The 16,377-nt window shown below is 42.2% G+C and overlaps 2 protein-coding genes and 1 long non-coding RNA gene across 4 annotated transcripts in view; 2 read left to right on the top strand and 1 right to left on the bottom strand.

Moving 5' to 3' along the window:
• Positions 1 to 16,377, top strand: part of LOC143354449 (uncharacterized) — a 307,139-nt gene that overhangs the window by 63,593 nt on the left and 227,169 nt on the right. The window lies entirely within an intron of this gene.
• On the bottom strand, positions 1,306 to 3,011 carry LOC143354657 (uncharacterized). Its single transcript, XR_013082359.1, has 3 exons — positions 2,933 to 3,011; positions 2,722 to 2,831; positions 1,306 to 1,826 (listed from the first exon to the last, which is right to left on the bottom strand). It is a non-coding gene; the product is annotated as an uncharacterized LOC143354657 (long non-coding RNA).
• LOC143354450 (transmembrane protein 164) lies at positions 11,716 to 16,306 on the top strand. Of its 2 annotated transcripts, XM_076788548.1 has the most exons (7): positions 11,716 to 11,934; positions 12,230 to 12,569; positions 12,650 to 12,766; positions 12,839 to 12,917; positions 13,307 to 13,407; positions 13,485 to 13,746; positions 13,826 to 16,306. In XM_076788548.1, the coding sequence occupies exons 2-7, from the start codon at positions 12,252 to 12,254 to the stop codon at positions 13,828 to 13,830; spliced, it is 882 nt and encodes a 293-aa protein (XP_076644663.1). In that variant the 5' UTR covers positions 11,716 to 11,934; positions 12,230 to 12,251; the 3' UTR covers positions 13,831 to 16,306. The 2 variants fall into 2 exon arrangements, with proteins under 2 accessions (XP_076644663.1, XP_076644662.1); XM_076788547.1 differs by having other exon boundaries at positions 11,718 to 11,934; positions 13,485 to 16,306.

Here is a 16,377-nt window from a genome sequence, read left to right on the forward strand (position 1 = left end):
TACCTTTTATAATTGCACGTACGCTAATGTTGATTTTTCTTATCGAAAAGTTCTGAAACATTTTTGCAGTTTTATCGCCTTCAGACACATCTCTTCGCAACTCTGCTGGATTGCCGTTCAGAGGGTTCCAACTCCTATCACGGTTTTCTCTGCAATGTACAAGTTGAACCATTGTACCGGGCAGATATTTCGATAAAACAGTTCCCCAGATGTTGATACACGAGTCCAGTAATTTCGCAACGAGCCGATCCGACGTCCGCAACAAGCAAACGTGGTTATTAAGCGCGAAAGAAATTTTAATGCGGTTAATCGATTCGCTGGAACCGGAGTCGCCGACGCTGCTACGTTTTCCTTTTTTCTTCTATTTCTCTCTCCCTTTGTTGTTCCTTTTTTTTTTCATATTATCCCTTCAATCCTTTTCCCCGTGGCGCACGCTGCCTGTGTTACACGAGCGCGGAAGAGACCGAACGGAAAGAAACTGAACGGGCGTGCACGCGATGCGCATAATTCCCGATATTCCAGATTTTATTTCGCCGCGGATTTAATTGTCGTTCGTTATTCAGAGATTGCGCGGCGATACCGAGGGATTTCAACGATTTCGACTCGCTCGCGGGATCGGTTTGCATTAATTCGCGAAACGAAAGCGGTTCCATCGCAACGACTCGCTTAATTCGGGCATTTTCTCTTCCCGCGGGGATCGCGTTTCGAATTCACTATGCCAGATAATTGCTCGTGATTTTGTGTTATTACACCTCTACTGGGTGCGCCGGAATTTACACACTATAGAAACAGAACGATATCGAGGACTATGTAAAAGTGAAAAACCCAAGAGAAGTGTGTTGCGTTATTCAAAAGGTGCAGCAGGACCCATAGGTCTCCAATAGGATTTATTCCTTAAAGAATAGACGTCTAAATAACAGTTTGAGTAAAGAATAAATCTCTCCTTTAAACAGATGTAAGACAGTAAATTATTTCTGCGTCTCCATACTCGAATTTCTTCGTTAACTCGCGCAAAGACAAATTTCGCAGATGTGCTCTCTTAGTTCAAATATTTTTGTCGTTATACTGTGGATTTTTATAATAAAAATTGCCCGCAGCAGTTTCAAGAAACAGAAGACATTAAACCTTCTTGTTTCCCTCAATGACTCTAATAAATTGAAAATAATCGACGTCCTTCAATTCCTTTAATTTCTCCACTGTGCTAAATTGCACTAACTCATTTCTGCCAGAAATGCATAAAACAGGCAGTCTAATTACAGGATAATGCAAGAACTAGCATCTTAATTAACACCTGAAGCTTTCGAATAAGGGAGTTTTCGTCGGATTCTCACATATATCAAACTACCACTGTTTTTATCTTAGATCACAATGGATTCGTTGAAAATTGACAGATACAAGTATATAAATTGATGGATTTCCAGAAACGCGAACGCAATCAGCGAACCCAGAATGGTCAGTGCAAGATCGACAAAGCAGTGCAAAAAAATCGGCACACCCCGCGATGGCGTCGAGCGGCGAACAAGATGGCCGAGCGTTCTGCAACGCGCTCGACTGCTTGCAATAATTAAAGCATTCGCTCTTGACGCAAGTGTTCCCGCGAGCCTCGCCTGTTTTTCCTTTCGCCCGGCATGCCGATCAACGGACCGACACTGCCAACTATCCACCTGTTGATCAACTCGAAATTGCATTTCCTGAATTCTTTATTTTTCGTTGCGGAGGAAAAGTATCGCAGAAGTTGGTTCCCTCGTTCCTCGTAACTGGCCTGTTCGTTGTAACCTTTCTTCCCAGAAAGTCGGACTGAATCCTTCGCAGGATGTCGGTTGGATCTTGCAAGAAAAGAAAAAACGGGACTAATGAATCTGAAAAACGAAAGCGAAGAAACATTACACAACAGGCTATGGAGAAGATCAAACGATCACAAGGAAGCTTTTACTGCTACGTTGAAACTGAAGATGCAATTTATTCATAGATCAGTGAGAAGGATTTATAGGAATCAATTAATGCTGAATCTCGTTTTCAGAGAAAATTAAACAAATTCTGAAGTATTATAAAATAAAGTTCTGAAGTATTTATCGATACTGGTCTACGGTTTAGCACGCATGTATCCCAACCAGATCCTCAGTTTGACCGTGAGTGAGCTGACTGCTGAAACCGTACGAAGTCTCGGTGAAATCAAAGTGGGCAACGTCGGAGTCCTTTGCTTTTCTACGGAATCGTTGGACGACGAATGTGGTCGTCGTGTTCCTTCGTAAGGGCTAGACAGCAGCGAAAGGGGTTAACTGGAGGGCCGATCGATGGCCGGGTTCAATTAGATTTCTGGCCGGGTCCAGAAACGGAGCCGGCTGACCTGTACGATTAGGCGATGACTCGAGCTTCCACGGAATGGCGCGCAAGGCTACGGATTCGTAGTAACGCTTTAACAGGCCAATTTCACGATATAAAGGGGACCGGCTGGCCGTAATGCCGCCTTCGCTCTTCCTTCCAGGGAACTTCGTGTAGTCGGTTCTGTGCGTTCTGCGCGCCCCAAGAAGAGAGGCCAATAAAGCGGCGACGAACGACGCCGCTCGTCGTTTGCTCTCTAACGCAGCCTACGGCGTTTATTAGGGGCCCCGGATTTTCGTCTGACACGTCCCGTCTCGACTCCTGACAAGGAAATCACTTTCAACGTCCAGGGCTAATTGAGCCGGAGCCCGATCAGGTCGATACGAATTTCTCTAGTACCATAATTGCGCGGGGCCGGGTCCGTCCTGGGCTCCTCGGAGGCTTAGGTAGCCTACGCGACGTCGGTCTTCGCGTTTCCAATCCTTCCGTGCTCAACAATATCGCTTCTGCTGCAAATAAATTCCTTTTTTAGTGATATTAACGTATTTATTCATGAAGTGAGTATGCAAGATCATGTTTCGAAGTGTTCGCCATTTTGTAGTGCTTGCACCTGGTTACGATGCATCCTTTGACCTCAGACAGTAGACAAGGAGCAGGCTAGTTAAGCTCAAGGACAGCTCCAAGTTTAGTTCAAGCACACATCTGCAATCGAACGTGTATTTTGCGTTAAGATCCACAAACTAGTTATAATATGTACTAGGCGTATACACAAGGTTATTGCACAAAAAGGCGGAAGATTATGACAAGACTGCGGAGAAAAATCCAATCTAAAACAGTAAAAGGAATAAAAGAATTTAAGAAGCATCATTTCCATCTTATTGGAATTGTTCAAGAAAGAATGACAATGTCATTTGGCTCGTGTATCATCCAAATTGACGCAGACGATTTTCCTTTTGCATAAAGATCCGCAGTGTAATTATAACGATTACAAGCCATTATGCGCGAACGATTGAAAAAGAAGAATTTCTGCATACGCCAGATATAGTTAAGAGAAATATGAATTTTGCCCAAGTTTTCGCGATTGTGGCCCACAGCAGGACGCGCCGGCCAGGAGAGAGAGAGCATAATTGCAGGAGCCCGAGACACGGAGGATGATCGCTCCCGTGCATCCCGGGTTCCTACTGGTAGATCACGCCACGTGAACGCGGGGATCCATGGATCCCGGGGAAACAGTGATGGCCGCCGGAGCCGCGAGCCACCGTATTGCAAAACCGGATGGCCGAGGCGGCGGAGAACCGGAGGAATTGCAGAACGGAGGTGCGATAATGAGTAAATTGGGCTTGAACGGCGAGTTATACCCGGGATGAAAGGACCTGGGAGTAAAGTGGTCTCAAGGCCACCGCCGTGTGCAACGATTCTATGCCGATTCCCGGTATTCTCTGCGCGTCCGCGGATCTCGCCGCGGTGCATGACTTATTTTCGCGTTATCTCGCTTCCTGTGAGAGATCGTGCCTGGAAATTACAGGTGGAAAACCGTCATGGCGGCGTGTCTAATTGCCACGGAGGTTCGAGAGGTTCTCTTTCACCGTGGTTCCTCAAGATGAACGCCTTGCGCCGCTGCGAAATGGACGCCCAGCTCTTCCTCCTCCGATTTCTGCACTCTATTGTGTCCGTGTACTGTGCTACACTGTTTATCCTTCTCCAGTTTCTACAGGTGTTTCGAAGTCTCTTCTTTTGTTGTAAAGTTGAGGACAAGGGACATCCACAGTTTTCTTGAGTTTTACCCGACGAAGTTGAAGGAACGTTGAACCTAAACATTGGAGATCTTTGAGCTTCTGTAACTTCGCGTGAAAACAATCGTAAAATATTCTAATTACAGTGTGTAGAAAGTAGAGAATTCGCCCTTTAAAATAAGCACAGATAGAACATTTTCAGACACTTTTACACAAAGTTACAGGCGTTCAAAGATCTCCAATTTCAGCGTTCCGCTCGATGTCTGCTCATGGCCATCCTTATCCACTTTGGGAGAATGCGAGTTCTATACACCTACAACAAAAATAAATTGTTCGTATACAAAACTGTAAAGACATTAGAAGACTTTAATGATGCTGCTACATTATTTCTGACTTATTAAAATTATTGAAAGAGGAACTGCATTTTTATTCACAACTGGCTCGGACAAAATCCGCAGTCGGAATTAGCATTAAATTGTACTTAATTCTTGTAGTTTCCAGGACTTCCAGAGTCGGCAATTTTTCGCGCGATTGTGTCGAGTGTTTAAATGCTAATTGCGAACTCTAATCGTATTCGAATGTGCCGTACGCGCGGAGATCGTCGAGCAGCGAGCAGTTATTCTTTTCCTGTTTATTTCGAAGGTTAGCCGAGTTTCTGACGCAGTTGGAGCACACTTTTTATCACTGTTATTGCGCCGGTAATTACGCACGGACCGCTTCTAAACAGAAATTACGATTCTGGTTGGCGGGAATGAGCGTGGAACTTGAAAACGCGCGTTTGTCCCGCGAGAAACCAGGTTTAACAAGTTTCCGACGGCTGTTTCAGCTACGCCCTCGGTACGTTACGTCACTGACACAATTTGTTACCCACACGATTGTACAATTATAATTATTCCCAGTTCCCAAGACAAATAATCGATTCGCAGAATTTTTTCAATCGTTGTTTCCATTGTATGCAAACGGACGTTTGTTTTTTTACCGAAGCCTCGGGTCGTTTGTCGTCCGAAAAACGTAAAAAGTTATGTAAGACGCCCTGCGTACGCGTACCTATGTGCAGCGTTAATCCTTATGATTAATCCAGTAATTAACAGCGAGTTCTTTTAATAGCCTGGAAAACGTTGCAACGTTTAATGACTAGTGTCACGGATGTCACGCTGCCCTAGTTCTCAAACAATTCAGTAACTCGCAATTGTTATAGATATAGCCGTCGACTAACCGTGACTATGCGACACGAATAAAACAAATTTCTGCTGTGCTCGAACAGAAGAACGTGCAGAAAAAAAAACTGGAATTTCAATTTCATTCACCCTTTGGAGTCGAATATGTTTCCTCAGTTTCAGAGCTTGTTGCAAATTCAATTGTACTGTCTTATACAACTTCACCAGTTCATTCAAAACAATTGAGAAACGGTACAATTGTTCTTACATAGCATGTAACTGGTGAACATAATGGGGATCGATAAAATAAGGAACTGTTGGTGCAAAAGTTAATAACTGACTTGACTAGATCTGTTCAAATCTTTGCTTAACAATTTTATATTGAAAATTTATGGACCTAATTTGGACCCTTCATCTTTGGGATCAACATTGATCTCATTGGATCTCGTATAAGTAACAAATTGGCTACTAGAAAATGAGTTTGGACAAAATGCTCGGATCAAAATGACCCCTAAGTTTGCTCTGGACCATCATTGTAAGAGTACTCAGTCTGTTGTGTTCGTTGCTGAGCTTATTCGAATTACCTGGTCAACAAAATTCACGAAAACAATCATAATTCGTCTTCTGTTAATTCCTGAGAAACAGAGAGACTCCACTGTCTAAATATTCAGAGTATACATCCAGTTGTACCATTTATTATTTATTTCCACTGTGCAATGAAAAGAAGATTCGATTATCCTAATCCAATTTAGAATATCAACGGAGTCCCACAGCAACTGTTCTACCACCTGACCGATCGAGCCATGCGAATCCTCGCCGAAAAAGTCCAGCAATGTCCGAACTCTGGTCTCTGAATGGCGCATGCGGTCTAGACGAGCTATTAAAACTTTTTTGCGAAATGTGCCCGGACTTGTGGCACAGATTCTTTTCGAAAATCGCAGGCCTCGGTTCCCAAGGACTTCATCTCGTCACGACGGGCTTTATTTCGTCATCTATCGACGCCATAATGGCGCAAGCTGTCTGAGGGCCCGGGCGATCCTCCACCGAATTTTTATGCACCACGCGATTCCACCGGCCGATTTCTGATGAATAAAAGATCGGGGGATCGAAGGAAGAAGAAGAAGAAGAAGAAGAAGAAGCGGTTCGGTTGGACGCTCGAAAATCATCGGCCGCCATCGAAAATTATTCTCCGGTAGCCGCGCGCCGTGGAGGCCATCACGCTAGCCAGAAGGAATACGCTTGTTCTCCTTCATCGAACGGCCGAGGGATATCTCTCGGGCTCTCCTAGACCCGGCCCGGACAGGTAATTATTTGAAAATTACTCGAACCTATCCAGTCTCCTCGGTTTTGTTTCCGAGACGAAAGTTATTCTACACGCGAGCCTCATCATCGTCCACCCAACAACGGAGCTACCCCCTGATAACTTGCGATCGAGGCTCGCCGCGATTAGCCTCCTGTACACAAAGTGGTCAACGTTTAGCGGGATCCTGCTGCTTCGACCTCCAACCTCGCCTCTGATCCACGGAAGATCTAAACTATTTTCTTATACAGTAGCACCTCCATTTTCGAAACCTCCGATCTCTGAAATCTCTGTTCCGACAAGCTTAAAACTCAAGCTACCATTAACAATTTAATTGCGTTCGATAGACTCCGACATTGTGATTCATAGATTTTTGTGATTAGGAATTTTTCTGTAAACTCTCTAAAATCTCTCTACTGCGTGAAATTGCATCCATTTTTAGTCATAAATGCATAAAATCCGCAGTCTAGTAATTAAACCTACATGCTTCCAAGTTACCCTAGAAGCTAGAGACTAAACCCAGCAGTCCCCGGTTCGAAGAATCGAAGATCTGCAGGTCCGCGTAGATCCTAGATCCCGAGAAACAAGGAAAATCTCGCAGCTCCGGAAGTGCGATGTCTAGCGGATCTTTGAGTATCGGTATCGTCGATCGTTTCCCGTTACGGGGGTTCCGCGTTTCAGGAGGAGGACGCCGAGCAATAAACAGTAGCCGGTTTGTCTCATTATGGCTGCGAACACGGGCGCATGCTATTTCCGTGGAACGACGACGTGGACGGAAGAGGACAGGCCAGGACAGGGACAGGGAGAGGACAGTTTCAGCGTGCGGTACCTACACGTGACGCTCGAGCGTGATAAAATTTCTTTTTCCGTTTATTTCCTCCCGGGCAGAACGAGCTCGGTGTGTATGTGTGTGTGTGTCTGTTCGTGGGAATACGCAGTTGTCACGTTATCGATACCCACGAAAGTGGCATTAACTGGACTGACGTTTATCGACGCCGGGGGATCACAAGGCAGCCGGTGTGGCCCTGTATTATTAAACGCTGTTAACTTTGTACACTTGTGACGTACGCGAGCGGCCTCATTATCGCGATTTAAGCACGTTCGCAATCGCGTTACATCGCCCCCTTCCCCCCACCCCCTTAACCCCGGGGGGAAATTGCGACACGTGAAATCGTTTCGCTGGAGCCGCGGGTTTCGACAGCTAATCTTGATCCGCGGATACGAGACTATGCTGGTTTTTCTATTTTTTTTATTGCATTTTTTTTTTGCGCGAAGATCGTTGGATAGGACAGAGGAAGAGGAAGAGGAATGGTCACGTGAAATGGAACTCGGCAGATTATGCACGAGGGACACTGTCTAGGACTGTTTTATTGTGTAGGGGGTGGAAAGGACTAGCGACTTGCGTAGGCTGTCGTTCGGTAGGATTATGCTTGCATTTTTCATGAGCCTTGATAATCATGCCAGTGGAGATTCAAAGATGGTTGCTCGCTCCGTTACTTTGCACTGGGAGGAATTGGTGTTTGTGTTGTAGATATGTTCGTCATCAAACGGTTAGCTTCTTCTGCCAGAAAATGACCTCTCATTTGATCCTTGATTGAGATTTGGCTGTTCATCGAGTCGACCGTTTAGAAAACTATTCAACACAGAATAAATATCGCAAAATAAATATTGTCTACGTCAATTACAAGATACAGAACCCACGTACCTGTTCAATCCTTTTTCTAGTCACTCTAACAAATCGAAAATAGTGCAACACACTTTGCAAGGTCTTGGAATATTTTCTCTGTCAGGAAATTGATTCGTTTTTGCCATAAACGTATAAAATCCGCAGTTCGCATATTACATAGGAAAGGTGGAGTGACTGATCACTAGACAACGGGTTTTATGCATTCGTGACGAAAATGAGTTGATGTGATCTGACACGTTAAAAATATTAGAAGAATTTAAAAATACTGCGGTACCATTTTCACCGCATCAAGCATACTAAGAAAGAAAATAAATTTCTGTTTCATTCCAGTCTGTTGGGATTCGGTCAGAAAATTTATACTTCACGCGAAGATGCGCAGTCCGCCGATCACATACGAAACACGGAAGCGGCGGATCAGCATCCTGCGCCATCGCGGCTCGAAAAAACAGAGGACGTCAATCGGCGTCTTCCGTCCCGAACGCATTAAACCCAGGCGTACAAGCAGCATCCGCGAGGATGACAGACTAGTCTTTGCCGTGAGAGAAGCGGTTGCGTAAACCGCGCTAATTCAATTTGTTCGTTAACTCCGTGAGAAACGGTGGACAACGAATTCGGTCACGATACATCGGTTCCGCTGATAGTTTAATCGTTGCGCTATCTGCGGAGCTGTCGAATCTTCGACTAGACCTCTGGGACAACGCGTGTTCCGTTGGGCGAGCAAGCAACGTCAAACACAGGATCTGATCGGGTATTGTTACCTGAAAGAAATACGCAGCCTCTCACGACGGAAGAGCCTACGGAGACGGGTAGCCGATGATTGCTGGACCGGTCGGTAGAAACGAGAAGAAGATTATGTCGAAATCGGAGCGTACTGATTGCCCCCGACGAGCCATTTCTTCAGGTGTGAGCTGGCTCTCGGGCAACACCTACAAGAAGAATGAAATGAACAAAATCGCGGGGTGCAAGGAGAGAGAGAGAGAGAGAGAGAGAGAGAGAGAGAGAGAGAGAGAGAGAAAGGATTCGCAAAAAGGTTTTCACGAACGGCTCGGCTAACCGACGGATCGGGGACTGGTCTCTCTGCATATGAAACGGAGGTGAAAAAAAGAGAGAAAAAAAACGAAACAGCACGAATGACAGAAACCGACGTCGACGGGGAGGGGAAAGGGGGGAAAAAAGCGAATCGAGAAAACGGAGGAATGCACGCGACCAAGATGGCGGCCGCATTGTATGCACTCTGGGATAGACAGGGACGGGTGCACGAAACAGGAATGGAAGCCGCGAGAGAATGGGGATAATTGCGTTGGAAATGTAGCAAGGCTCCTCCCCTTATTCAAACCTAAAGGCTGCAACTACAAGTGCCAAGCTGCTCACTTTACGGCGGGCACACATGACACGTTCGACCACTGACGCACAACGACGACAACAACCATACGCGGCGCTCCGCCTTTGCGTCGTCGTAGCACGCAGCGAGATTATGCATCGCGATGAAGGATCTGAATGCGAAATCGGGACACCCGTACAGCCGATCGATCAACTTCGTGCTTTTTCGAGAGGACTTGGCTCCTTAAAGCTGTTGCGAGATGATCATTGTACCCTTTTGTCCGGAGAAACACTCGCGGTTAGGATTCACGACCTTGATCGACCTTGACGCACTTGAAATTGATCTTGGCTTAATAGAGCTTTACGCAGGAAGATTGTCTGCGCCTATCGCAAGAGACAAGAGCCACACGGAAATGTCTTCCTCCAGATCAAAGTACACAATTTTCAAAAGAAACACAATCGGTTGAGTTTGTGACCTTGACCGACCTTGGTGCAGGACCCGATAGTGCGAGGACATCTATTTGAATTTGAACCTGGATCAGCTAGACTGTAGACCTGAATGCTAAAAACTTGTCTGCATCTATTGCAATAAAAAGGAACGTCTTTAGGAACGTCTTTTTCTCCACAAGAATTTGAGTAGGGCAATACTTTTCAATGTCTTCAGTATTTCTAATTCTACACTGTTTCCAATTACACCCATTTCTTTTTTGTCATAAATGCATAAAATCCTCAGTGTATAGATCACTGTCTGATAACAATGTATCAAGAGGATTTCTCCTACATTCTATACAAGGAGAAGAATACATTTCAGAAATACCAACAGACCAAGTATGATACAATATTATTTAAAAAACGGTGACATTTACGCATTTGTATCTAATTTAAATCGTTATGACTAAAACCGTTCCCCCCTTTCAGAAAAGAACGGATCCGTCTTATATAATCCCCTAGTTCCCTCTTATCAAAAGAATCCTTCCCTCCGCGACCTTGATCGACCTTGATCGACCTTGAGGAAAGATCGAGAATCACTCAACACCCTTTCCTTCCTCGGATCTGATAAGACGTAACTTTAATCCGATAACGCCGCCCGGTTAACTCCTATTCCAAATTTAATTAAGCCCCCCACCCCCAACCGAGCATTACCATAGTTAAATGCCTGCCCCCGCGCCGGTCAATCGATTAATTCTTTAGATTCTATCAGTGATTTATTCCTCTCGGTCCGATGGCTTTCTACTGACTCATGAATCTAATTAATAGTAACTGTGAGCGCGAGCTTTATCGGTTGCGTGATCTTGCTCCCTCGAGGATACTCTACGGAACATTCCAGCCAACCACGCGACATCTACGGTAGCTGACGGGTTTATCAACCGAAGGATTTGCCAGTCATCGAAAGTGTTGAGTGACTTCTTTTGCTAATAGTCAATCGAAGGGACCCTCCCCTGCAAGATCAATGATTTATATATGCTATCGCCTTTCACCGGGGCTGCGAGTGCAACCAAGCGGTGGAACACCCTTTGGAAATTGCAACCAGTGAACGAACTTCAATTATGCTGCATTCATTGAAAAATAATACATATTATTTGAAAGGATCATTTTTTTAAAGATCTTAACGCTAAACCTACCCCTGCTGGTCAAATGACCGTTCTTGGATTTTTTGGTCCATAATTATTGAAATTACGGAGATTCTTTCAATGGAAATATGTCACTCAATTTATTTACTCAAGCAGGTAATATAATAAAAATCAAGCAAATTCTCATTTCATATATTATTTAATCAAAAAATGAATTGGACAAAATTTCCTTTGTCCAAAAGATTCCTCATTGTAGAAATTAAATAAAACTGCTATTAGTTCTTGTTAATGTACACATAATAGCAGCAGCGATTTTATTCGTAAACAAACAGGCTATTTAATAAAAAGATAAAGCTTCTTTTAAATATAACACAGCCATTAAAAAGTCCTTTAACAGGGTTATGACAGCTAAAGTATTAAATATCTATTTGTTTGTTATTGAAGAGAGGATCCTATAAACAAATTTTCTGCAAAAACGATTTTTATTAATTCCAACCGAATTTAAAAATTAATTTCCGCTTATGGCGTTAATGTTAGGCAGCCTCTAGTGGCCAGCAACGAAAGCTCAGGCCGTTGATGGACATTTCAATGCCATCTGTTAGAGGCGAGGTGTATAACATCGATTTTATCACGTTACCTACCCTAATCTAACCAGCGCTGCATAAGGCCAACTTTCCTATAGAATGACTATAGTCCCCGGTACCGTAGATAAGGCGCGATATAAAGTGCAATGTTTATACTTAACGAACCTTAACGTACACTGCATGTCAACATAAAAAGTGTTCTTTCACCAGAAACGATATTCCTTTCGGTTGGACCGACCCGGCGTGTCGCAACGAAACACGTACGTCAATTGTCATACCACCGGAATACGCTTCTGTTAGGCGAATCGATAATTACACGGTCCGATATGTCATTTAAATGTGATCTGCCGTTAAAATTAACTTTGAACCGATACCATTCATACGATGACACGATGAACTTCCTGTTCATCGTTCGCATCAATCATCGATAAATGTCAGTCTGCTAAGAGCCGTCATTGTGTCTAGAACAATCATGAACAATTTATTGAAGATCGGGAATTTGTTGTAATTTACAATCGTACGATTTACGGTCCGTAACATTTGGCTTCGTTTCAGTTACATAATCGGCATTCCAACAATGTTTGAATGGACGTACGATGGTGTCGACGCCTCCATACCCCGTAACGTGGGCCCAGAATGCGCATATTACATAAGCCCGCGCTATAGGATAATTGAAACTTCATTTGTTTCCATACTAATAATAAGTCTTCTAGTATGGGGCTACAAACGGTTGAAATTGCCCACCGAAGTATGCTATGCGGACCACGATCGAGTTGGCAGAAGGATACTGCTTCTGATCATGTCCCTGGTGTTGGGGATGGAAATCAGTTTCAAATTAACCAGTAGGACCCTCGTGTACCTGTTCAATCCCTGCCACATAACGACAGCAGTACAGGTAAGATCAAACTAGTATAGCTCCATCAAAACATCAAAGAATGAGTGTATAGACACCTAACTCATCTTTTTGCGTTATAGTTGTATTTGTTAGCAGCTGCTCCTAGTCCAACGGTCACAACACTCTTCAGGATACACCTGAACTTCCTAAATGGACCAGTTTTAGCCTATTTGTTTCCAGAGACAGAATCACGGGGAGTAAGTTGGCTTTCTTTGTTTTCCGTGAACTATCTTGATCATTCACATTGACAATGGCATGCATTCTTCCAGATATTCGCTGATAAAGCATTGTACTACATTCAGCATGGCTTGATGGTAGTAATACCGTATTATTTGCTAAGGCTTGGAGGTAGTTAACTATAATACTAGGAAACTTAACGTTACTTATGTTGATACACCCGCAAAGGTCACAAATATTGGGTGTCAATATAATTTGGCTGTTAGCGGATGATTCCAAAAAATATTCGAACGTTCAAAGGTCATTTGAAGGTCACTCTCCATTTTTTAATTAAAAAATGAAATTCATCAAATCAAATTCAAAACACTGTGTTCTGAATAGAGAAGATATTGTATTCTCACTTGAGAGTGACCTTCAAAGGACTGCGAAAATTTTAAACGAAAAATTTGTACATACAAAACATTTCTTTTCGATTAATTTTCGATAAAATATGTTTTCAATTTTTTCGATTCAAATGGCAAAAATTTCGAGACACCCTGTATATTCGAACTTAATTCTAGGTGTTTACAATGTTGAGCCTTTATCCGACATGAGCTGGATAGTTTTTAGTTATGGTTTGAATTTAGTGTACCATTTCTGGATTCTTCAGGCCCTTGCCTGGGTATGTGGCATCTTCTGTCGATTATTGTTTGCCATATTTTGTAATATCTAGTTAACGAGACGCGTTTCGTTTTACAGCCCGTACAAGTAAATTTAAGCCACATGTTGTGTCCAGCTGTGCTGGACCCCTTTGAAGGGCAGTACTATCGTCTATGGACGGTGGTCCATCAGGGATTGCTATGTCCCTTGCTGTGCAAGCTGTTTTGCTACGGATCTAATTACTTTTTGACCAAATTTTCGCTGACAAAGGTGAAACCGAGCCTTGAGTACGCACTCCCGAAAAAGAGGAACAAGTACGAGGAGAATAGGAAATTATGTGACAGTACTTCAAATACCTCAGGTAACGGGCACACGCACGTGAATTAGTCTACTTTTCGTCAATGCATACCATCGTGACCTCAGTGAACACTTTTTACCAGGATGAAGTGAGTACTTAAAATTTTAAGGGATAGAGACTCAATTGTATATTAACAACTGTACGAGCCATTTTGTGTTTGGTAAGTCACGTCTTATTTCTTCGAGATATGTAGGCTTTTGCATCTGATTTGATAAAAGAATATTTTACCATAATATTTAATACGTAATATATAATATACAAAATGTCCCAAAAATGTACGTCCTTGATAAAGGTGATCTCTGAGGTCATTTGAACTAACTTTGCGAAAATGTTCTCCCGCGGATTCGTTAAAGAGTTATTAACGAAAAACATGGACCAATCAGAGCGCGGCTACAGCGGACGGATTCCAGCTCGGCTAATGCCAACACCACTCAGAAATTGCCCCTTTCAGGGAAGTACAACATTTTTGGGGCACCTGTATAATTTTTTCAATTCACTATATAATTACTGATGAAGTCAATCGATGTAATGCATAACAAGCAAAAAGGTCAATTTTTTGGAATTTTGATTTGCACCAGCTATTATAATCACCGGTAGATACATGACAAAATTTGTTATTACTTTTGAGCGCATTGCAAAGCGGGTTCATATATTTTTTCTTCATTATTTCCAATGCTATTGTTGTATGCACTAAGTTACGATTTCTGTTAATCTATTCACGTATAGTCATGCATAATTTTCTTTTCTGAAATCTTTAATACATTCCACCAACCTGGCGTGTGAAACTGAAGTAACTGGTGCAATTACACTCAAGTTTTCAACCTGACTGCCGGGAAATTTGTTTTGTTGAAGTATATATTATCTTATGCCAAAGAATAAATGGATGTGATGGAAATTAATATATTTATATAATAATATATAAATTAAGAAATAAGTTTAAACCGCAAATTAATTTCGGAACATACACGAGACGTGGTTCGTGTGAACCTATGATCTGATATAATATTTGAACAATTCTTTCACGATGCAACTTCGAATTGTTGAATTGAAATTTATTTTTGTCAAATTTTTCTTGACATTTTTATATTACTGCGGCCTAACAAAAAAAATATTTTATTCGCCATTTATAATGGTTTTCCTATTATTATCCTAACAAGAATGATATGTATTAAGGTATAGAGCGTTATTTTCGAAATGGAAGTGTCACAACTTGTATTCAAACTATTTTGCGTTATAGAATAATTGATTTTAGGCTTCCACCGACTTGTGTCATGTTGATGGTTGAGCTTTTATTGTGCCCACCTGTTACACTACTGCGTTTTCGAACTCAGTGCACATGTAATTTCTTGTAAAGGGATGCAAACAATGCATTAACTGTAGTAACATTGCTATCTTGCTAACAAGACAAGATCTTTTGTAATATCAATTGAAATAAAATTGAACAACTGAAAATACTCAATTGATATTTGGTACAGGATGTAAAGAAATGGCGAAGGTCGAAGTCAAGGTCAGATTTTTGTAGTAGTCAAGAATTAGTCAACAATTTTTGAAGATACAATTGCTATAGTAGACATGATTCCTTTGAAATTTTCGGTCAACTTTATATACGGAATATGATATAATCAAAATAGAAAATTTGACCTTGAGTTTTCAGATGAAAGTCAATTCTATGAAAAGTTTTTTTCACGTATCTGTCAATCAGAAAGTGTAGAAACACCAATGCACATTTCTTTGCACTCTGTACACGTGAAAATTTGGAAAATATATCAAGAGCGTATTCTAGTACAAGTGTCATACTCTATGTATATTATAAGTTCTTATACCACTGTCTCATGGCAATGCAAAAAGGGGATTAGCATACTTTGTACATTCTATACAGAAAAGATCGTGTGTATACGTTGCTTTTCCTAAACAGTAGGGCCATTAATTTGCAAAACATTTATAAAAGCTTGAACCAGCACTTTGAGAGTTCAAAAGATTTGTCATCATAATGGGCCAACTATAATCAAATTTTATTTCAAGGGTGCGGACGTTTGCATATTTGGATCCTATTGAATTGATTATAATTTAGACCATTATGATTTTAAGTCTTTCTCGATTGTGAATCAAATTCAAAATGCATTCACATGAGCTGGGGTGTGTTTGTGGTACATTATTTCCTCTGTAATGCTATTCGGAGATACAGTGAGACGTTAAAGAGCAGTGGAAATCATCTTGCTTTTGCCCTTATTGGCTGACAATGTTTCGCGATTGGTGTTGGGGATGGAAGGGCGGTGCTGAGGAATCGCAGAATGCGATGCTACAGAGGAAATTCGAAAAATTGTTATTTTTTGTACCAAGAATAATGCCCCGCTTTTAAAAGTGTACATTAATAAGAGGTTGCGTACAGTTACAACAAATTACTATTGTTATATTTTTGTAAGCTACGGGAAGTAATGTTTTCATGGCAGTGGTAAACCTATAGAAATTCGAGGTTATGGCAATCGAATCAAGAGCGAGGGGAGAACGTTGGTACGAAATATTCACATGTAAATGTTTCAAATAAAAAAGAAGGTCTAGTCACGATGAGGGTTTTAATTTTACCCTCGCCTGAGATTAGTTAAAACAAACAAATATCATGGAATGCAATAGTAC

Source organism: Halictus rubicundus, chromosome 5 (genome assembly GCF_050948215.1).
Source record: "Halictus rubicundus isolate RS-2024b chromosome 5, iyHalRubi1_principal, whole genome shotgun sequence".
Lineage (NCBI taxonomy): Eukaryota > Metazoa > Arthropoda > Insecta > Hymenoptera > Halictidae > Halictus > Halictus rubicundus.

Excerpts from the sequence above, each read along its gene's own strand:
- LOC143354450 (XM_076788547.1), top strand. The coding sequence starts at position 12,252 with ATGTTTGAATGGACGTACGATGGTGTCGACGCCTCCATACCCCGTAAC. Across the intron at positions 12,570-12,649 it reads ACATAACGACAGCAGTACAG|TTGTATTTGTTAGCAGCTGC; the intron begins GTAAGATCAAAC and ends TTTGCGTTATAG. Across the intron at positions 12,767-12,838 it reads CAGAGACAGAATCACGGGGA|ATATTCGCTGATAAAGCATT; the intron begins GTAAGTTGGCTT and ends GCATTCTTCCAG.